We start from the raw sequence: 23741 nt of genomic DNA, 5'->3' as shown, positions 1-23741 counted from the left end.
CCTGAGTCAATCCAAGTTAATTAAAGAAATATTCAGAACAGTATATGTTGCGTTAGCAAGTTTGATAAAAAATAAAAAACATTCAAATAAGAGTTAGGTAGTTACATACCGGCTTTGTCAATGACCATACGTGTGCGCAGTTTGAAGAGGAGTCACGTTTCTCATTGGTTCTCTCATTGGTTATTCAAAATCATTCTAAAGTACTTCAGCCATAAAACTATTCATTTAACTTTCTGCCAATAATGCAATTCAGTGCAATTGAGGTGGCACTGTCATGACTGAATGTCAGACTGTCATGCCTCATTGTGTGAAGTTTGCTCGTTCTTCCCCACTCTTGCGCCATTCCTTGAGCAGCTCTCTGGCAGTCTCGTCCAAATCGTTCGGATGTCTCGTTGAGATGGAATCCAGCTTACTTTCACTCATACCCATTTAGCAGTCTAAATTTGTCTAAACACGCCCTACTACTTCCGATTCACATGTACGGACATGTCCCCGGAACACGCATTAGCACGCATGCGCTAAACACGCCCCCTCCACACACTACGTTTTTTTCTAGGGGGGACATGTACGGACATAACCCATAACACGCCTAGCATGCGTGACTGCTAAATGGGTATGAGTGAAAGTAAGCTGGATTCCATCTCAACGAGACATCCGAACGATTTGGACGAGACTGCCAGAGAGCTGCTCAAGGAATGGCGCAAGAGTCGTGGATCCGAAGACTGCGCTAAAGACTTAGTTAGGACTCTCAAGGCATGCCACCAAAATCTCACAGCTGATAAAATGGAGTATGCCTGGATGGTACCTCAATAGAGAGCCAATGACATATTATCAAACTTGCTAACGCAACATATACTGTTCTGAATATTTCTTTAATTAACTTGGATTGACTCAGGTATGAGATAAGTGTGTGTAAGTAGTAGCTTTTGGAATACAAACAGACAGAAGGTTAAAAATGGTCCAACATATTCCCCTCCTTCATCATTGTTCAGATATGTGCAGTATGCTTTTGGAGGTACTGTATTTGTTGCTTGTTGCACTTTTCAAATGAACACGTTTGCATAAGAGCACTTATTATGCAATTACTAGATGATTTTGTAAGAGAAGGTATACCAACTGTATCAGGCGTACAAACATTTCTTTAGCATGTGAAATTAATATATGCACAAAACAAATGCGTACTGTACTAAAGTAATGTTCATAAAATCTTTTGAAATAACAAGATAATAGTATCATTGCAGATATTTTTAAATACATAATTTTCTAGGTCTTTGAAACCTGCTTTTTTGCCCCTTGTTGAAATTGACACTTTCAGATGTATCTTTTATCACGTTGTATGTGTTTGCAGGTGGGGGTGGAGATGGCTAGTAGAACTCAGCTGGCTGTCAATTTGGTCTGGATACTGTTTAAACTTATTCATTGCGCTTACTGAATTCTTTAAAAATATGTGGGGGTGGAGATGGCTAGTATAACTCAGCTGGCTGTCAATTTGGTCTGGATACTGTTTAAGAGAAAAACATTTTTTATTAAACAATTGATGAAATTGGTGTCGTGGTTCATTGTTTACACCTAACATTTTATGGATCAGCGGCCTTTGATTGTTGGTTGTGCAGCATGGCTTCCGCAAAGAATTAGAGCAGCAGAAAAAATGGATGGCAACGGTCAGCCGTCAAAACATGAAATAAAAGGCTTATTTAATATGTTTTTTGCTCTTTGAAAAATGGGCTACATTTGGCCTACAGCCAGCAGCAGTCCCCAGCAGAAGCAGTTCATGAAAATTTGACCTAATACAATAACATGAAATTAGTTTTGTATTATAAATTTGTGTTTATTGTTTGTTGACATCACTTTTCAATCTATACAGATCTCTATAATATATTAATGTCAAGCATTTTGGTGTAAACAATACAGGTTGTCATGCATCGACCTGCTACTCTTCCATGAAGGTGATACCTTAGCTCAAAGCTTACAAAATCGAGCTAATTAGCACGTGAAAGCCAGTCATGTACCAATAGTCACAAATATAGATGAGTGTGAACGTCACAAAGGGCCTCTGAAAGAGTTGACAATTTAAAGAGGTAGCGACTTAATGAATTTATCCCTGGCGATACATTCCCAGTTAGCAGAGTCAGCTTAAAAAGTAGAAAATAGCTCGTCACCTAGATAAAATATATAATACGCCACGCACATACCAATAAAGCTCAACATAGACATTATTAAGTGCCTCTTATAGAATATACACTGTTGAAAATTCAAAAGGGACCGTTTTTATCATCAACTTGCCTCCGTATATACTTGACAGCCAGCCATTCGTATGAATGCGGTCTGCCCACGTATTCTTTTTTGAACATAGTCAAAGTTTTTTTTGTTACTTTGCATTTTATCAATGTAATATTTAGTTATTTTTCATTTCATTTTGCATGTTCATTTTTTGAAATTTTGCATTTATGTGGAAATTTCTGTTTGTTTTACTTTTCTCTAATTTTAAGTGAATCTTTTTCCATTTTGTATTTAGTCTCTAACAACAACAACAACAACCAAAAAAAAAAATCAGTACAATATGTCAGGGAAATTCAGGTTTGAACTCCAAGACAAGTGTTACCTCGATAGCTCGATGAGAGAAATGAATACGACCAACCAAAGATTGCCTGCTTCGAAGACTTTATAAACATGATATATCAGGGGTACAAAATGATGTGATTCTGCCAGGAGCTGTGATCACCCATAAGTACAATAGAGGTTGGACATTTATACTGTTGAAAGGGCGTTACCCAAGGATGCTTACTGTGAAACGATACCTATGAAAACGAGACTGAAACTTAAGTATCAACTCTGGTGGTTTTCCACAGAAAAACATCTCCAGTAGGGGGAAAAACACCTCAAGATACGACCTTGAACACCGGCTCTGGCTAGAACGATGATAAGCCACAGTCGCCCTTTGTATTCATTCAGGGCATATTGGAAAGCACAGGAACATAACAGTCCATATTTGGGCATATTGTGATACAGTCTACGATAGTCAAGGCTATGGGAAGGCACACTCAAGCCGGTTAATATAACAATGATGCTCTATGCTACAATGTTCTCATGCAAGCATAACATAAGCATGCAAAATATGATGTATAATGGTTGTGATTTAAGCATGAATACAATTTTCTCACACAATACAATACAAATTACAGGTAGTCCCCCGGGTTACGAACGAGATCCGTTCTTACGCTGACGACATAACCCAAATTACCGCATAAATCGGAATTAACCCTTTAGGTCCCCCTAAATACCCCCTAAACCTAAAAACTACTACCCAAAAACATGTATTATACGATGTATTAATAAAATTAAGGAAAAAAATAGAATACTGTACCTGCCATCGTTGTTGGCGGATGGTATAAAAAGGTACACTGAGGATGACGGATTGTTCACACGTGGTGACGCAAGAGTTCTTGATTCACTGATGTTTACTGTAGTTTTTTTCTTTTAAACCACAGACACACCGTGGAACACTTTGGCCTGCTAGTGAAAAAAGAGGTAAGTCGATGTGACTTATGAAGCTTATTTAGAGTTTCACATCGACATCGACAGGGGGAGAACATGCAAAGTCCACACAGGATGGCCGGAGCCAATAGCATGACGTCAGTGAGTGTACAGCTGAAGTTTTCAAAAGACAAATTTAGACTGCTAAATGGTGTGGACATATTTTATTATGATGTATTAAAGATACATAAAGTTGCTCTTATTAAAAAAAATAAAACAACAAACAAACAGGGTTTTGAGGAAGAAGAAAAAAATAATGCCAATCTTTAAGTCTTCAGGAAAGTATGTAATGGGTAAAAATAGGAGGCCTTACGAGCATGCCGCGAACACTAAGATCCTTCCAAAATGGAAGGGTTACCAGACTAATTTCCAGACAACCCAAAAAATTATGTGGCCAATTTGATGCGTTAAATACTCCTAACATGCATGTTTTTTGGAATGTGGGAGGAAACTTGAGCACCCGTCGTAAACCCCACACATGGAGTGGGGAAGAACGAGCAAACTTCACACAATGAGGCATGACAGTCTGACATTCAGTCATGACAGTGCCACCTCAATTGCACTGAATTGCATTATTGGCAGAAAGTTAAATGAATAGTTTTATGGCTGAAGTACTTTAGAATGATTTTGAATAACCAATGAGAGAACCAATGAGAAACGTGACTCCTCTTCAAACTGCGCACACGTATGGTCATTGACAAAGCCGGTATGTAACTACCTAACTCTTATTTGAATGTTTTTTATTTTTTATCAAACTTGCTAACGCAACATATACTGTTCTGAATATTTCTTTAATTAACTTGGATTGACTCAGGTATGAGATAAGTGTGTGTAAGTAGTAGCTTTTGGAATACAAACAGACAGAAGGTTAAAAATGGTCCAACATATTCCCCTCCTTCATCATTGTTCAGATATGTGCAGTATGCTTTTGGAGGTACTGTATTTGTTGCTTGTTGCACTTTTCAAATGAACACGTTTGCATAAGAGCACTTATTATGCAATTACTAGATGATTTTGTAAGAGAAGGTATACCAACTGTATCAGGCGTACAAACATTTCTTTAGCATGTGAAATTAATATATGCACAAAACAAATGCGTACTGTACTAAAGTAATGTTCATAAAATCTTTTGAAATAACAAGATAATAGTATCATTGCAGATATTTTTAAATACATAATTTTCTAGGTCTTTGAAACCTGCTTTTTTGCCCCTTGTTGAAATGGACACTTTCAGATGTATCTTTTATCACGTTGTATGTGTTTGCAGGTGGGGGTGGAGATGGCTAGTAGAACTCAGCTGGCTGTCAATTTGGTCTGGATACTGTTTAAACTTATTCATTGCGCTTACTGAATTCTTTAAAAATATGTGGGGGTGGAGATGGCTAGTATAACTCAGCTGGCTGTCAATTTGGTCTGGATACTGTTTAAACTTATTCATTGCGCTTACTGAATTCTTTAAAAATATTCTAACATATAACTCTTTAGATGTAGCATTCTTTTATGTTCAATATTCTATGCTGTGTAATTTTGTGAACATTAGTTCCTATTTGTTTTTGTTAAGATAGGGGGTCTTTTAAATGGAACACTCTTGGACTAATACGCTTGTAATGAAACTGAGTTGTTCATCGTCCTATTGTTTTGCTCATTTTAATAGTAAGAAGGCAGTTGTCGTTCTTAAACACATAAAGTTAACTTGTAACCAGTGTTGTTAATCTTTAAAAAAAAAAACGTAATGAGTTACAGTTAAAAAATACTTTTGCCAAAAAGACTATATGAGTTAGTAACTCATGTACTGTATAACTTATTCATCTCGCTTACTAAACTCTTTAAAAACATACTAACAAGGAAATAATTACATTAACATAAATGTATAAATAGTCCAACCCGCTGAACTACAAGTAGCATTCTTTTATATTCAACATTTTATGTCATGTAATTTTAGTTTCAAAGTGAATATTAGTTCCCATTTGTTTTTCTTATGTTAGGGGGTCTTTTAAATGGAACACTCTTGAACTAATACGTTTGCAATGAAACTGAGTTGTACATCGTCCTATTGTTTGCTCACTGTAATATCAAGATGGCAGTTGTCATTCTTAAACACAAAAAGTTAACTTGTAACCACTGTTGGTCATCTTACTTTTAAAAAGTAATGAGTTACAGCTAAAAATTACTTCTCCCTAAAAGTAAATGAATTACTGTCTCATGTAGTGTATAACTTTAGTCATCTCGCTTACTAAACTCTTTATAAACGTACTAACAACGAAATAGTTACATTTCCATAAATATCCAAATATACCGAGTTTAGAGACAATGTGTTTTGTAGTAGGAAGTAAATCCTCAAACCTCAATAATTACAAGTATGAACATTCACATAATATCTACATAACACTTCGGACGCAGTAGTAGTTCATATTCAACATTTTATGTTGTGCTTTTCATGTTCTACAAGTTATCACCTTATACATTCTATAACATCTTTCACATCAAAGATGTGTATATTAACTGATTGAAGAATAAGAACACTATATACAGTATTTTAGAGCATTTGGTATTTATTTGGATCAAATATATTACAGTCTGTTGAGAAAACTCGAATGTAAACTTCTGACCGTTCACCAGTGCAAACCTCTGAAACTGTATGTTAGGTCGACTGCATAATAACTAGAACACTATGCTTCCATGCTATGGAAGAGGGGCGGAGATTCGCGTCGAGTTTTGAGACATGGTTCGAATCAGTCGGCCCGCGGAATCGCAAGGAAGAAGTTGGGGAGAAAAGACTCTTCGGCAACAAAACTGGTATGTCACCAACTCTTATTTGGTTACTTTTAAAGATATAGAGAGCATGCTAACTTTGCGAAATAGAATGAATTAAATCCGGTTGAAATACATAGTTATTTGCCTAAGTGTATATATGTATACATTAGTACCAAACTATAGTTGCAGCAAAAAGCTGTCTGGAGTTGAAGTCAATGCTCTGCCTGTAGTATCTGTGGTGAAATGATCAAGCAAACTTCATACTTGAAAGACGCTGTACTTTGAGTAAATGGAATGAAGTTACTTTGATATAAAAACTGTAGTTTCACAAATGCTTGAAATTGAAGTCGTGCAAGACTTCTTAAAACTTATTATAGAACCACAAACCTGACAGAAGAGACTTCATCCAGAAGGTAAAAGATTCGCCGGAAAAATACTCACTCACTCATTGCTACAAAATTAGCCTACACACAGACCACACCCTCCCATGGAGGCTTTGTCCGGACATGCATGAACATGCCTAGACAAGTTACCCCTTCTCACCCACACTTTCCCATAACCCCCCTTGTTTCCAAATAGGTACGGGTCAAAGGGGACATCGCTTTGGCTACGACTAGCCCAGGCGCTAGCCACGCCCTACTACTTCCGATTCTTCGTTAGGACATGTACGGACATGTCTCAACATCCGTGAGAACGCATGCGCTTAACACGCCCCCAGCCCCCATTAATTTTTTTCTTGGGGGGGGGGGGGGGCATGTCCGTACATTTCCCAAAACCCCGGAGCACGCATGCGCTAAACACGCCCCCCCCCCCTTTTTTTTTTTGTAGAGGGGCATGACCGCACATATCCTAACATCCGTGACAACGTCTCGTTTGGACATATATGGACATACACCCAATTAAGACACACCCATGATCACAAACACTTTTAATTAACCCCCCCCCCCAAAAAAAAAAAAAATTAGATCCATCCAAACCGAAAAAAAACAACAACAATAAACCTTTAATTAACTAGATCTAATTAGATCCATCAAAACCACACAAAACCCTTTAATTAACTACACAATTAGATCCATCAAAACCACACATAAGCCCTTTAATTTAACGCCACAAATTAGACCCATCCAAAAACCCTTTAAATAACTCCCCAATTAGATCAATCAACACCACAATAACCCTCTAATTACAAACCATTAAGTCATACCCTAACCCTAAACCCTTTAATTACCCCTCAACTAGATCCATCAAAACCTTACAAGACCCTTTAATTAACTCAATCCAAATTTGATCCATCAAAAAAAAAAAAAAAAAAAAAAAAAAAAAAACTTTAAACCCAATTAGATCCATCAAAAATACCCCTTTAACTAACTCAATCCAAATTAGATCCATAACCCATACCCCGGAGCACGCATGCGCTAAACACGGCCCCACACCTATTACGTTTTTTTCTAGGGGGGACATGTACGGACATAACCCATACCACACATAGCACGCATGCGCTAAACACGCCCCCCACACATACACTACGTTTTTTCTAGGGGGGACATGTACGGACATAACCCATACCCTGGAACGCGCATGCGCTAAACTTCAAAGTTGTAAAACATCTGTCATGACCAAAACCACATCAATGACATCATACCAACATAGATCAAAGGACTGCAATCAAAGGGGTCCGGGGGGGCGGGGTCATAAATCATCTGTCATCACCAATAGAGATCAAAGGACTACGATCAAAGGGGGAAAGGGGGGCGGGGTAATAAATCATCTGTCATCACAATATAGATCAAAGGACTACGATCAAAGGAGAAAGGGGGGAGGGGTCATCAATCATCTGTCATCACAATAGAGATCAAAGGACTACAATCAAAGGGGGCGGGGTCACAGAGGTCAAAGTCATAAATCATCAGGGGCATGAACCCTACTTGACACAAGGTGTATTTTATTACTCTCTTACCGAGCATTCATCACAATAATGTTTACACATTATCCTGCACACAAGCTTGCTGCGGGAAGTCATGTGATCAGCTGGCCTATTCAATCACTCAAGTCTTTAAAGCACTGTAGACAATAAAGTATTTGAACATAGAACGCTGCTGTCAACATGACTTTCAGCTTTTCAGCTTTACTTCTCATTTGGCATCGATAGACCACGGAAAACTGGAGATATGATCGTTTGTATTTCATGGTAGAAAATGTTTTCTCCACAAAAGGGCACTCATCCTCTTTGGATAGGTGATGTTTCATTTCCGTATTTTTTTCTAGTCAGAATTTGGTGATTTTTGTCTATTTTTTGGGGCCAATATGGTCACTTAATAGGTTTTAGTACAGTATAATAATAACAACAGTTTATATCAATTACATTGTGCTGACAAAAAAAACATACCATTGTTTAAGTATTCTTTTCACCGAACACTATTTTGCTCGAGTACATTTTTTGCATGACTCATTTTTCTTTTTACTTGAGTAATATTATTTTGAAGTAACTCTACTCTTATGTGAGTAAACTTTTTGACTACTCTACCCACCTAGCACACTGCACGAGCCGCTGTGACCCCCCCCCCCCCCCCCCCCCCCCCATTTAAAATGTGGGTCATGACAGTCATCGATTCTTTACGACGTGTCTGTCGGGCTAAAATTGGGCTGAATCCGTGTAGTGTAACTAAGGCATAAGACTTTTGCGTTGGTTAAATTTGCTGATTTATAACTTTAGTCATGATGTTACCTGTAGCCTCTTGCACAGAGCTGACATCAGAAGGTGAGCCCATGCCAGAGCCGAGCAGGATGTAATTAATGATTTTGCGATAAAGGGCATCAAATTGCTCTTTTGTCTTCATCTTACTTTCAGTGATGTCTCTGCTCACTTGGTTTAGTCTGGACTCCAGCATCCAGTTAATTTCCTTAAGGAACTCCCCTGTACGGGTTAAAAAAAAAAAAAAAAAAAAACTTGCTAATTATATTCACAGTATGAATATGAATTATAACTATACTATTACAGCGGTATCAAACTCCGGTCCGGCTTGTTTTCCATGTCTCCCTCCTCCAACACACCTGAATCAAATATTCAGGATCATTATCAGGCTCCTGCAGAGCTTGCTAATGAGCAAGTTGATGGTCATTTGATTCAGTTGTGGTAAAGGAGGGAGACATGGAAAACAAGACGGATAGGGGCTCTCGAGGACCGGAGTTTGATACCCCTAAGCTATTAAGAGTGCAATACTATGAGGGGCCGTACAAGACATTTTTCATTCTGGCCCTCTCACACACATACATTCTCCTTTCACATACATATATATTCACTCTCACACACATAAATTCTCCTCTCACATGCATACATTCTCCTTTCACATCCATACATATTTACTTTCACATTCATACATTTTTACTTTCACATTCATACATTTTCACTCTCACATTCATACATTTTCACTCTCACATTCATACATTTTCACTCTCACATTCATACATTTTTACTTTCACATTTATACATTTTCACTCTTATATTCATACATTTTTACTTTCACATTTATACATTTTCACTCTCACATTCATACATTTTTACTTTCACATTTATACATTTTTACTTTCACGTTTATATATTTTCTCTCTCACGTTCATACATTTTCACTCTTATATTCATACATGTTTACTCTCACATTCACACATTTTTAGTCTGTGAAATGTATGTTTGTATAAATAAAATATATGTGTATCAGAGTGAATATATATATGTATGTGAGGAAAGTATGTATGAACGTGAGAGGAGAATGTATGTATGTATGAGTGAAAGTATAGTGAAAACGGAAGGAGTCTAGTTGAAATGGAAGCCAGCTCTGATTCGCTAGCTCTGATTGGCTGAGAACCTGACGCGGGTTACTGTTCATAAAATAACAACTAAAGCCTGAGTTATACTTCCGCGTCAGACCTACGCCGTCAAGGAAGAATCAAGTTACGACCCTACGCCGTAGCCTGACGCGCACCTCTCGATTTTTGTAACCTTCGCGTCGCGTAGACGCGTATGACGTAGCGAAAACGGACTGTGATTGGTTCGCTCAGACTGTTGTTTCCGGTTTACCGCGAAAACACCGCCATTGTACAATAGAATCAAACATTGTTTTCTACACGCAAAAATGGACCAAGCCGACGGGAGTATGATCGAAGAGCAAGTCTCGTCAAGAAATTATTATTGTGATTGCCAAATGGCAAGGTCGGCGATCGAAAAAATAAATAAATGGAAGAACCACCGAGACGTGGGTGGTCGGAATCGAGTGGCCACACGAAGCGGTGACCCAGTCGGCCAAAAACTGCCAACTTTTTATCACTTTATGTCATATTTTTGGTTGGTGCACTTCATCATTTACTGTGTACATATGTTTGCTGTGAGTCTGTGACTTATTTACGTGTCACACTTCAAGTATATAAAGAATAAAGCACAGATTTGGTGTCAAGAGTTGTTTTGATCTTTAATTTTCAATAACAGACAGTTCACACACACGATACATCATCACTGATTGAGAGTGCCTCGGTGCTTTTTATGATAACCTTAAAATCAAGCCTCCCAACGCAGTTTGGGAAGTTCCCTAGACGCCAGAAATCTGCTATGGCTTCCCACTGGCTGGTTGTAGGACACGGCAAACAAATCGGGCTGGAGGGCTTTGCAGACCTTGAACGCAGTGCTCAACGCCAGTTTGAAGCTAGCCGCCACAGCTAGCTCTCTCCACCTGAGTCTAAAACTCTGTGCGGCATCAAAAGTCGGCCAGACCGCCTCGAAACCGTCTTCTGCGTCGCCTGCCCCTCAACATTTGTATGTTCAATATTTATTCAGTATTGATGAGCAGAATATTTACTTTCAAGAGTTCCATATTGCATTGTTTATTTTTCTCCAACTAGCGGAAGTAAACAAGCATGCCCCAAAACCGTACAAACATAACGCCACATCCCTCTAGTGGCTTGGCGGTGAATTACAGAGCAACGCGTTCCCTCACCGCAGAACTATCGAATGTCGAATGACGCCGTAGTCGCTACGCCGTCACCGCAACGCGGGAGTATAACTCAGGCTTAAGGGTCAGCATGGAAGAGGACGCACAATCACTTCGGCAAGCAGTTGGACTTTTGCAAAACATTTTGTCGACCCCAGAAACTGTAACTTCTTTGGCTTCCTGTCTCGAGCGGCGGCAAAGGACACAATCAACTGCACCCAACAGTGCTAATTATGACGCAGTTGAAAGTGAAATGAGAGACATTTTTAGACCGAGCAACTCTCGAACCTCTTCAACTGTCCAAGCGAGAGCTAATATGACCCGCTCGTAAACTACTGCGGTCAAGCCACCCTCCACTCGTAAAAACGAAGTCAAGCTGGCCGCCCCTCATTTGGATCATTGTTTGCATTGTGTGCATTACAGTAATGCAACGCGCTGGCTTCATAATGGAACGCGGTGGCTTCACAGCGCAAGTCCCCCGGAGGCTTCACAGCGCTAGTCCCTTTATTGAAAAAAATAAATATGAATAAATAAAAAACGGGAAGCCACCCAAGAACGGGTCCACTTGAGAGAGGCACTCGAGCACCCCGAGACCCAAACTAAAGTATTGTGATATAAAAAATAATTTAGGAATTCCGAGTAATACTACTTAGAAAATTGCTAGTTATTTCTGTCATTTACCCTTATTTCAAATATTAATTTAAAAATATCTGGCTGATATCCCGGGACGGATCCACTTCTGAGGTATACTAGACCAGGGGTTCCCAACCTATTCCACTAAGGCACACTGTGGGTGCAGGATTTCATTCTTACCAAACAAGATGACAACACTTTTTCCCCAATCTGGTGTTTTACAAGTGCAATCAGTTGATTGCAGTCAGGTGTGGCTTGTTTTAGCAGAAGCCTCATTGGTTCAACTGTCTCTGCTGGATCGGCTGGAACAAAAACCAGGACCCACAGTGTGCCTTGAGGACTGGGTTGAAAACCCCTGTACTAGACGACCCCAAGACTCGAACTAAAGTACTCTGATAAAATTCTGATGTATCATTTCAAAATAAAAGTACTTTGAAAATTGCCCATTTTTGCTGTCATTTCGCCTGATTTAAAAAATTGATTTAAAAAAATCTGGCTGATATCCCGGGACGGTTCCACTTCTGGGGTATACTGGACGACCCCAAGACTCGAACTAAAGTACTCTGATAAAATTCTGATGTATCATTTCAAAATAAAAGTACTTTGAAAATTGCCTATTTTAGCTGTCATTTCGCCTGATTTCAAAAGTTGATTAAAAAAAATCTGGCTGATATCTTTCCTTACATACATACTGTATATATTCACTCTTATACACATATATTTTATTTATACAAACATACATTTCACAGACTAAAAATGTGTGAATGTGAGAGTAAACATGTATGAATATAAGAGTAAAAATGTATGAACGTGAGAGAGAAAATATATAAACGTGAAAGTAAAAATGTATAAATGTGAAAGTAAAAATGTATGAATGTGAGAGTGAAAATGTATAAATGTGAAAGTAAAAATGTATGAATATAAGAGTGAAAATGTATGAACGTGACAGAGAAAATGTATGAACGTGACAGAGAAAATGTATGAACGTGAAAGTAAAAATGTATAAATGTGAAAGTAAAAATGTATGAATGTAAAAGTAAAAATGTATGAATGTGAAAGTAAAAATGTATAAATGTGAGAATGAAAATGTATAAATGTGAAAGTAAAAATGTATAAATGTGAAAGTAAAAATGTATGAATGTGAAAGTAAAAATGTATGAATGTGAGAGTGAAAATGTATGAATGTGAGAGTGAAAATGTATGAATGTGGGAGTGAAAATGTATGAATGTGAAAGTAAATATGTATGGATGTGAAAGGAGAATGTATGCATGTGAGAGGAGAATGTATGTGTGTGAGAATGAATATATATGTATGTGAAAGGAGAATGTATGTGTGTGAGAGGGCCAGAATGAAAACTGTCTTGTACGGCCCCTCATACGAATCCATGTTTAAACATGTTTGAAAGAAATTCTGTCACCTAACTGCATGGGTGGTCAAAAATATTCCACAAAGGGCCGCAGTGAGTGCGGGTTTCTGTTCCAACCCATCAAGACCAAATCTATTCACCAATCTGGTGTCTTGCGAGTGCCATCAGTTGATCGCAGTCAGGTGCTTTTTGTTTCAGCAGAAACCTCATAAGATGTCTGTGCCAGATTAGTTGGAACAAATACCAGGATCCACTGGTATTTGAGGTTAACCATTATTTGAGAGATGGGCAAACATGTCCTCAGGGACCGGTTTGCCCACCTCTGCCCTGCAGGGTCTATTAACTTCTTACTACAATATTTAAGATAAGCACAATCATACAACATAGAAAAGGAATTCGCTTACGTTTAGAAGTGTAACTCACATCAAAATACACTTGCATTTTGATGGTGTCAAGGGAAGGGCTGTATGAGGCAGTCTCCATACACAGCTGTAAAGAATGTGACAGTGCATATATATAAAAAATTATGTTCTATTAAATAATATTATATTAATATTGAAAGTCGAACAACTCATGGGATTCGTTAGGAACAAAGACTACGGATCTAATAATTGTGAATAGATTAGGGCTGCGGCTATCAATTATTTAAGTAATCAATTAATCTATCGATTAGTTAGTTCAAATAATCGAGTAATCGGATTTGGAACATTTAATGCGTGGCAGAATGAATTGTAGGAGATGTTAAACAAAGGGTTGCTAAGATTGCACTTTTAAAAGAGCACTAAATGCGAATACAAAGTAAAATTCCCGAGGTTTTCTTCAAACTATGCAGAATTGCACCATGTTGATTCAACATCTTTTCAACGTCAGTATGCTATCTGTGTTAATACGGTAATACAAAAACTACATTTTCTTCAAATGTATTAAAGCTAAGTTAAAAATGTGAATGGCATCTAAACATTATTTTAGGAATACCTGGAATATGGAATGATAACATTTTATTATGACGAAGATATTTCATGAAAACAACGTCACCGGGTCATTTTTGACCCACTTATGCCTTAATCGGGTCTAAAATCAGGTGATGGGTCTGTTTGAAATTGAACTACAAGCGTTTGTGCAACCCCTTGTGTGTGCGTACATCAGAGGTGGTTAGTGATGCGTTACATTTAGTCCGATCCATTTACTTATGTAACTTTTTGAGAAAAATGTACTTCTGAGAGTAGTTTTACAAAGCCATACTTTTTACTTTTGAGTAGATTTGTGAAGAAGAAACACTACTCTTATTTCACTTACTCCACTACTTTTGGACTACACTAGTCATTACATTTTCCCTCTTTATTCTACGTATTAGATGTATACTTTTTTTTCTCGCCAGAAACGGCAACACCGGCTCTACCAGTTTCACCAATGACATGTCACAACAATCACATGACTCCGTTATACCAATCAGACTCAAGCTTGCTATGATCACGCAATCCTATTAGATCACATGGCGTCTTTAAAGCACGGTATTTGACACAGCGCGCCGCCGTCAACATGATTCAAAATCACAATTTCAATCTCTCTTCCAGTTTTTATTTGGCACCGACTGACCAGGAAAACCGGAGACATGATCCATTTTGCTTTATATTAGGAAATATGTTTTCTCCGCTAGAAGGCATTCAAGCTATTTGGGCGAATAATGGTTAATTTCTGTAGATTTTTTTTTCTTTCGCCAGAATCCAATGATTTTTTTTTTTTTTTTTGCTTAAAGCGGTTATGTAATAGGTTATAGTACAGTCTACTAATAACAGTTCATATAGATAACTTTGTGCTAAGAGAAAAAAAATACCATTGTTTAAAAAAATAATCAAACAGCATAAGCAGTTACTCACAATGTTACTCATTACTAGAGTACAGTATATTTCTGACAAAACACATTTTTTAATTGTACTTGAGTATATTTTTTGGATGACTGCTTTTACTTTTACTAATAATATTATTTTGAAGTAACACGACTCTTACTTGAGTACAAGGGCATAGGTTTGCATAGGTACGGTAGGGACATAAAACTACCAACTTTTCAGGATGCTCAAATTGTCCCCACCAACCTTTAAGCAACCTAATATGCATAATATAATGAGTTCAATTATACAGGTAATTTAGATTGTCTTCCCATATGTTGTCTTCCCCTATGTTGTAAGGATAGAATAGACCCTACCATTATTAAGTGAAGTATTTTCATTATGTTCAAACTTACATTTACGCCTTTTCACTTGCTGAATGCGCCCGGCCTGTTTTCCCCCCTCAATCGCACATTTGATTGGCTGATAACTTGACCCACTTCAGACACACACATGCACCTCACACTCACACAGCCACATGCCACCTCATTCGCCCCTTCGAAGATGAGGGATATTAGATTTTTTTTCCGGCCAGCTGTTGCCACCGTAATTTAAAAATACACCAATGTTGTGGAGGTGGGAAACACACCACTAATTTTGCTACTGAAAGTCCGACCTGTATCCGAGTTAGCATAACATTAAACTGTGTGAACTTGCTAACATGCAAAACTTGTGTAGGAAGCTTCTGCGAGAGAAATGTCTTACTGTTTGTTTTCTACTGCTAACGTTAATTAAACTGTCAGAAATGTAGTGAACTCTGCTGGAAGATATAGAACCAGAAAAAGGTAAGCAAGAAGCTGCTTACAGAGAGACGAGTGCTGCATAACCTCATATGTTGCTCACACAACACAACATACACTCTACATAATCATAATTAACTATGTACAGTGGTACCTCTATATACGAAGGTAATTCGTTCCAGGATCTTGTTTGTAAGTTAAAAGGGTTGTATGTCGAGCAGGATGTTCCCATAGGAATATATTATAAATCCATTCATTCGAACCACAGCCCAAAAAGCTACACTAAATCCTTGATAAATACTGCTGGTACTATTACAAATGGCAATTACACATAGCAAAACAAATGAATTATAAATAAAAAAAAATGATTATAATAATAATAATAATTTTCCTGTAATAATGTAACAAATCGGGTTCTAATGTGGCAGACTGTTTTTTGCTGTACTTTGCTGCACCGCTGGGCTGACGTGCCAGAGACAGAGAGCGGTGAGCTTGAGAGTTTTTTCACTTTCAATTTTTTCTTGAGAACACCGTCAATGGCAGCAGACAGTAGGCTTTTTGTGTTGAATAAGTTGTGAAAAAAATGATAAAAACGTGGCGAAGCAGGCGATTTCTTTGGCGATGTTACCACAATAATAATTGTCAGCTTAACTTATAAAGACTGGCGAACGGTGGTTGGAGGAGGATCGTGGAGACGTATTGTTAAGCCAGTTCATGGATGCGCACCCCACGCTCATATTTTTCCAATAATTTGCATCTTCATTTAAAAGGTAAGCATCACCTTTTTCCTTGTTTCACCACCTGTACCACCCTTTTTGAAACCTGTGTTGATTTCTCTCACAAGAACGTCAGCCATCCGTCTGTCTGCGGTGCTGTCATTTCGTTGTATTTCGAGCATGTCGTCGGATGTAGAAACAAATGGCGAGTCAAAATTTACGTCGGATGTCGAAGAAATCGTGTGTCGAAGCGACCACTACATATGGCCGAAAACCAGGGGTGAAAGTGGCCAAAATTTCTTGCAGGTACTTAAGAACAAATGATGTATATTAAAATTGAAGTTAATGTCAACGTTTACTTTTGCTTTCTTTTTTTTTTAATAATAAAGATATAAGTAACATACATTCAGAAAAATACAATTGACTCATATTATGCAGAGTGAAATGGAATTTGGCGGTAAACACTCAGGTGACTTGAAGTTCCGCTCTGAGACCCCCAATTTGGCCAAATTTCAAAATTGTCCGATATGCATGTGTGAAACATCATTGGAAAGCTCAAAATCTCCATTTTCTGGGGGAAAAAATTCTGAACAGGAAGGCATTTTGAAAAAGTTTTTTAAACAGCAAAACCCTATCTGGAGGGGAGAGCATGCGAGACCATAATTACAGACGCCATGACTTTAACGAGATATTATTGCGTACTTACCTTGTTTCCATCCAAAAACTCCATGTAACATGTATCACTGAGTGTCAAGACACAGTTGTGAATGCCCACAGCTGGAATTTTGGGGGATTTTATGGGTGAAACATGGCAACATAACAAGGGTCGCGATGCAGAAATCGCAGACATCAAGGAGTGGTCAAGATTTTCTCTTTCATATATTTACCACTTTAAACGTTTTTTTTTTTCAATTTTTCTTTGTTTGGATCGATTATTTATCATCTAACATATCGAAGAAGAAAATACGACAGTAACACAAAAAATACAATTAAGCGATAGTTATGAGGTAGACATCCGTGACTTTTTTAGAGACGCCATTTTTTTCATGGTGACATCATTTGTTTAAAAGTTTAAAATATGCGAGTGAATAATTTTTTAACGTCTTTTTTTTTTTTATAGAAATTATTAGACATCCATTAATGATTCTAAAGCTAAAAATGACAGACAGTTTGAATAATAAATATAATTACTTACCTTCATTTTATGGCCCGGGTTGAAACAAAAGCGGTTGCGCGACGTCTGTAAACGGGGTTTCCAGGGTAAAACGGACAAATTAAAAATAGCTCGGGGGCTTCATGCGCCATGAATCTGTGATGGCAGCATATAGACATACTGTATTGTTCTATCAAACACAACAGTTCTTTTGGCTTAAAATACAGCAGTTTCTTTTCAAGAGGAGTGCAAGAGCAGAAACTGCTTTTTCAGTGGTGTCTGTGTTTTCCGCCATATATTTTGAAGATCGTGCAAACATTGACTTTTTTTAAATCATAAGGAAATGAATAAGTAGCCTAACATAAATGAACAAATATAAGTCCAAAGTGCACATTGACAGCTAAGATGTTCTGAACCTCCTCATCAGAGCAAATAAAAATAAATATGATAAATAATGCTCTTAAAGATTTGATCCATTGTCTGTTGCTTCGCCCTTTTTTTGTCGCATCAATTAAAAACACTTTTTTTGTTGTTGTTTCTGTTCCAGGAAACATGCACTAACTAGCTAACTATCTCTGCTGATCACATGTCAGTATGTCAGCCAATTGAATGGATAAATGAGTCCAGGCGTTTTGCTTTGCTGTGTGCATTCGCACATTGACGTGACTCATCATCGTCGGACTCGGATAACTGCAGCAGCTAGAAAACCTCAATGCCGTCCATGGAATAAAATAAATAATAAATATCGGTGGAAACGGATTACGCTACACAAGCACTTTATTATGCTTGTTTTTAACATTTGTGCATGTAAATCTGATGTTGGTAGATTGTTTTCTTCTTGGAGATGAAATGCATGTGTGGCAGCTCAGCATTTAAAAAAATTTTTTTACATAACGTTTTGAAAGATGCCGTCATATTTTTGGAATCAAAGCACCATGTACCAGAACAGCATTCCGGCCCTGAATCTTATACTGGAACTGCATTCCTGTCCAGAATCTTATACCGGATCTGCGATCCTGACCGTTCTGGCCCACTTTCAACCCTGCAGAAAACACAGACAAGACTGAATAAGCAGTTTCTGCTCTTGCACCCCTCTTTAAAATAAACTGCTGTATTTTAAGCCAAAAGAACTGTTGTGTTTGATAGAACGATATGTCAAGATGCTGCCATAGCAGATTCATGGCGCACTAAGCCTCTAAACTATTTTTGTCCGTTTTACCCTGAAAACCCCCGTTTACAGACGTCGCGCAACCGCTTTTGTTTCAACTTAGCCATAAAAAGAAGGTATGTAATTATATTTATTACTCAAAATGTCTGTCATTTTTAGCTTAGAATCATTAATTGATGTCTGATATTTACTATATTTACTATATAAAAATTGAAAAATAACGTTTAAAAGGGTAACTATATGAAAAAGAAAATCTCAACCACTCCTTGATGTCTGCGATTTCTGCATCGTGACCCTTGTTATAGCACCATTTTCACCCATAAAATCCCCCAAAAATCCGGCTTTGGGCATTCATAGATGTGTCTTGACACTTGGTGATACATGCTACATGGAGTTTTTGGATAGAAACAAGGTAACTACGCGATAATATCTCATAAAAAACGTGGCATCTTTAGTTCTGCTCTCGCGTGCTCTCGCCACCAGTTAGGGTTTTGTTGTTTAAAGAAAACTTTTTTTTTTTTTTTTTTTTTATATATATAAATGCCCTCCTGTTCAAATTTTCCCCCCCAGAAAATTAAGATTTTAAGCTTTCCAATGATGTATCACACATGCATATAGGACAATTTTGAAATCTCTTTCCGCCATATACACCCCCCCCCCCACCCTCGTTCACCAGTCTGTTTGGTCTTATTAGTGTCCCGAGGAAAAAGTGTACATGCAGGTTATGCTGTTATATTGTCCCTACCTACGTTGAGACCAAACCTACGCCCTTGCTTGAGTAGCCTGGCTTTTGGCTACTCTACCCACCTCTGGCGTATAGGCGTTTGTGCGTGCTTGCGTGCATCACCCACGTTACCTTCTGCCGCTTTTAGTTTTGGTGCAATCTGGTTTCCACCCTCGGTGACTTCTAGGACTTGTGATTTCTTTATTTATTCCCCCTCCCGCGCCCCCAACATCAGGACGTTCATGGGAGATTTACTCCTCGTCAGCCAATGACACGATTTATTAGTCGTCAAGGCGACTTCCACACGCATCAGCGAACATTTATGGCGAGGGAACCGCGTCATTGCAGATGACTCAAAAGCTACGTTGTTAACATATTTCAATCACGTATATAATTGGCAATTTAGGTACAGGAGAATGGATCGACGATGAAGGCAATATCTATTGCGAAACACGAATTGTCTAACTTTGTCCGTGTAGGACGTTTCAATTATTTCAATAGTTTTCTTACCTTTAAATCGATCCAGTGTGTGAACAAAGCGTCTCCTCTCACAGTACACTCGTGTACTACTTCGCGAAGGATACTTTGGACAAAGCTTTCAGCCGGAGACATCTTTTACAACCCTGATAATAGTCGCTCGCTGCAACGCACAGTACACATTTGTTGTCCTCAAGTCGTCGCCATAGTAACGTGGACCTCGATACAGACTTGTGTCTATACCAGAAATAATTCCTGTTCTATCATTTAGCACGCTGGCTGTTAAGTGCAAAACAATCTTTAAAAATATGGAAAAACCTGCATGAAAATAATAAAATTTATAAACATAAGTCATTTTGGGAACTAACATAAACTGAACCACATTTAGATTTGGGAGAGGAACATGGACAACTAAAGGCAGGGGGCGTCACTAGGTTTTAGGAACAGAGGCTTCACTCACTACACAAATACAAATATTTGTAAATCACACATATTACATTTAGGGCACATATATAACAAAAATGGCTGTAATTTCAAATCCTGATAAATACTACTAATTACTTGAATTGAAGTAATATCTGGGTCAGGCTAATTTGCCTTACACACTCGCACATGCACACAAACATACAGTATATCAACAAATTATTCATAACATACCGTATTGGCCCGAATATAAGACGGTGTTTTTTGCATTGAAATAACAATGAAAAAGTGGGAGTTGTCTTATATTCGGGGTCTAGACATTATACCCATTCACGACGCTAGATGGCGTCAGATATCATTGAAGCGAATGCTGAACTTGAGGAGTAATGTTCTGTCATGACAGATCTCAGCTACTCCCAAGTTTAACCAGTTTGCATTATTTTATTGCAATGTTTTTCCTTATTCAGATTTGTTTCTAGACTACAGTTACAGTTAGACCTCACTTTGATGGTTAATGAGGGTATTGCAATTTTGTTGTTTTATTACAATAGATTGGTTTATTTACATTTCAAAAACCAGAAGCCATTCATTTACGAATGTGATTGCGCTTTAGTTTACATATTTAAATGTTCAGATATTAAGATTTGAATGAGGCAAAATAACATGCTTTTTCTCTCAAATATATTGTTAAAATCATTTGTTTCAGATGTACTGTAACTATTTTCTGTATAAAAATTAATTTGGTGTTCAAAAAGTATTTTTTTAAACTTCAGTTTTGAAAAAGAGGGGGTCGTCTCATAATCAGGGCCGTCTTATGTTTGGGCCGATACGGTACATACAGTACAGGCCAAAAGTTTGGACACACTCATTCAATGCAACACAAATGAAGGTCCCAACCCCACTGATAAAGCAATAAATTGCACTAATTAACCCTGAAAAGGCATACCTCTGAAGTAAACCATTTTAGGTGACGCCTTCTTGAAGGTCATCAAGGGAATGGCAAGAGTGTGCAAAAAAGTAATCTGAGCAAAGGTTGGCTACTTTGAAGAGATTAGAATATCATACGTTTCTAGTTATTTCACCTTTTTTGCTAAGTACATAATCCCACACATGTTCATTCTAGGGCTGTCAAAATTATCGCTTCAACGGGCGGTAATTAATATTTTTTAATTAATCACGTTAAAATATTTGAAGCAATTAACGCACATGCCCCGCTCAAACAAATTAAAATGACAGTACAGTGTAATATCCACTTGTTATTTGTTTTTTTTGTGTTTGGCGCCCTCTGCTGGCGCTGGGTCCAACTGATTTTATGGGTTAGTACCATGAGTGAGCATGGTGTAATTATTGATATCAACAATGGCGAGCTACTAGTTTATTTTTTGATTGAAAATTTTACAAATTTTAATAAAACAAAAACATTAAGTGGGTTGTAATATAAACATTCTATAACTTGTACTAACATTTATCTTTTAAGAACTACAAGTCTTTCTATCCATGGATCGCTTTAACAGAATGTTAATGTCATCTTGTTGATTTATTGTTATAATAAACAAATACGGTACTTATGTACCGTAGGTTGAATGTATATATCCGTCTTGTGTCTTATCTTTCCATTCCAACAATAATTTACAGAAAAATATGTCATATTTTATAGATGGTTTGAATTGCGATTAATTACGATTAATTAATTTTTTAGCTGTAATTAACTCGAATACAAATTTTAATCGTTTGACAGCCCTGGTTCATTCATAGTTTTGTTACCTCAGTGAGAATTTACAATGTAAATAGTCATGAATGTAGGGTGTGTGTGTGTTATATATAATCATCATCTTGGCTTTCTCCACTTTCTAATCATTACTCTCCAACTCTCCTTTTAAGGAGAGGTCTCTCCTCTGTGACCCTCTTTGCTCTTCTGCTCTGACTGCTGCAGGTCAATAAAGGTGGTTGATTGACTATTATTAATGTATTATTATGACTATCCACTGATGACAATCATACATGAATGAGCTCAGGTCCTGTACTCATCTGCGTAAAGTGAGAAAGACAGCTGATGCTCCAGAAGGAAGTCACCCCAAAGATAGCGGTTACAACAGTACACAATTATTTCTACTAGGAGCTCCATACTGCATTTCAGACTAACTTGCGAGCAGCAGCTAAGTAGCAGCGTTATTTTAGAGCTGGGATTTACCTTTTGACCGCAAAACAACAAAAGTAAACAACGTGCGCAGAGACCGACTGCGGGAAAAATAAATAGGTAGTACCGACTGCTAGCTAGGTCACAGGGAAAACGCGGACTGGATTTTCAGAGATGTGGGTGTTCTCTGAACAAGTGGATTGGATTGGATAGTGACTCACTGAAGGGGCTCTCTAAAAATCTGCTTTTGGCACAGTTGGACATATAAAACATACACATAAAAACATTGGTTTTACACATGCATTAGGCTACTGGATTCAGGCAAACATGAGAAATTGATTTTAATTCAAAATTGTATTTTTGGATTTGCAAAATAACAGTGAACATAAACAGCAGTAACCCAACGTCTATCTCCAAATTCCCCCCCCCCCCCCCCCTCATTTTCTCACATCTTAACGCAAAATCTCAATTTTAACTACTTAAAACATAGGATGTACATTAAAATTGAAGATAATGCAAACATTTACTTTTAATTTTTTAAATAATGATATATGTAACATACATTCACAAAAATAAACAAATGAAATACATTATGCACAATGAAATGGAATATATTTTGAAGATCGAGCAAACATTGACTGTTTTAAATTATAAAGAAATAAATTAGCAGCCAAACATAAATAAACAAAAAAGTCCAAAGTGCACATTGACACGGAAGATTTTCTGAACCTCCCCATCAAACAAATAAAATTAAAATCATTTAATAAGCCTCTTCACCTCTTTCCTTTCTCTTAAAGATCTGATTAATTTTATGTATGTTGCCCCTTTTTATCGCATTAATTCAACAAGCTTGTTCATTTTTTCATTTTTTGCTGTTCCAGAAAACATATGCATTTGAACCTATCAGAACTATCTTTGGTGATCACATGCCAGTATGTCAGCCAATTGAATGGACAACTGAGTCCATGTGCACATCGGCGCAACTTCCAGTACCTGATCTCGTCAGACTCGATAACTGCTGCAGCTACAGACAGCACGTCCATGTAATAA

At 37.6% G+C, this 23741-nt stretch overlaps 1 protein-coding gene across 3 annotated transcripts in view; it reads right to left on the bottom strand.

Annotated features, from left to right (window-relative positions):
• Positions 1-20448, bottom strand: part of cfap206 (cilia and flagella associated protein 206) — a 64230-nt gene extending 43782 nt beyond the window's left edge. Inside the window, exons 1-3 of one of the 3 annotated variants that reach the window (XM_057822928.1) lie at positions 20165-20448; positions 13672-13756; positions 9014-9202 (exon numbers count right to left, since the gene is read on the bottom strand). In XM_057822928.1, coding sequence (XP_057678911.1) covers positions 9014-9202; positions 13672-13756; positions 20165-20266 — 376 coding nt within the window. In that variant the 5' untranslated portion in view covers positions 20267-20448. Of the gene's footprint in view, positions 1-9013; positions 9203-13671; positions 13757-19786; positions 20115-20164 lie in introns of those variants that run through there. The other 2 variants (XM_057822929.1, XM_057822930.1) reach the window with 2 other exon arrangements.
• Positions 20449-23741: the final 3293 nt, after the last annotated feature.

Source organism: Corythoichthys intestinalis, chromosome 19 (assembly GCF_030265065.1).
Source record: "Corythoichthys intestinalis isolate RoL2023-P3 chromosome 19, ASM3026506v1, whole genome shotgun sequence".
NCBI classification, from domain to species: domain Eukaryota; kingdom Metazoa; phylum Chordata; class Actinopteri; order Syngnathiformes; family Syngnathidae; genus Corythoichthys; species Corythoichthys intestinalis.
The sequence above is the reverse complement of the archived record's forward strand: the minus strand, read 5'-3'. Positions and strand labels throughout refer to the sequence as shown.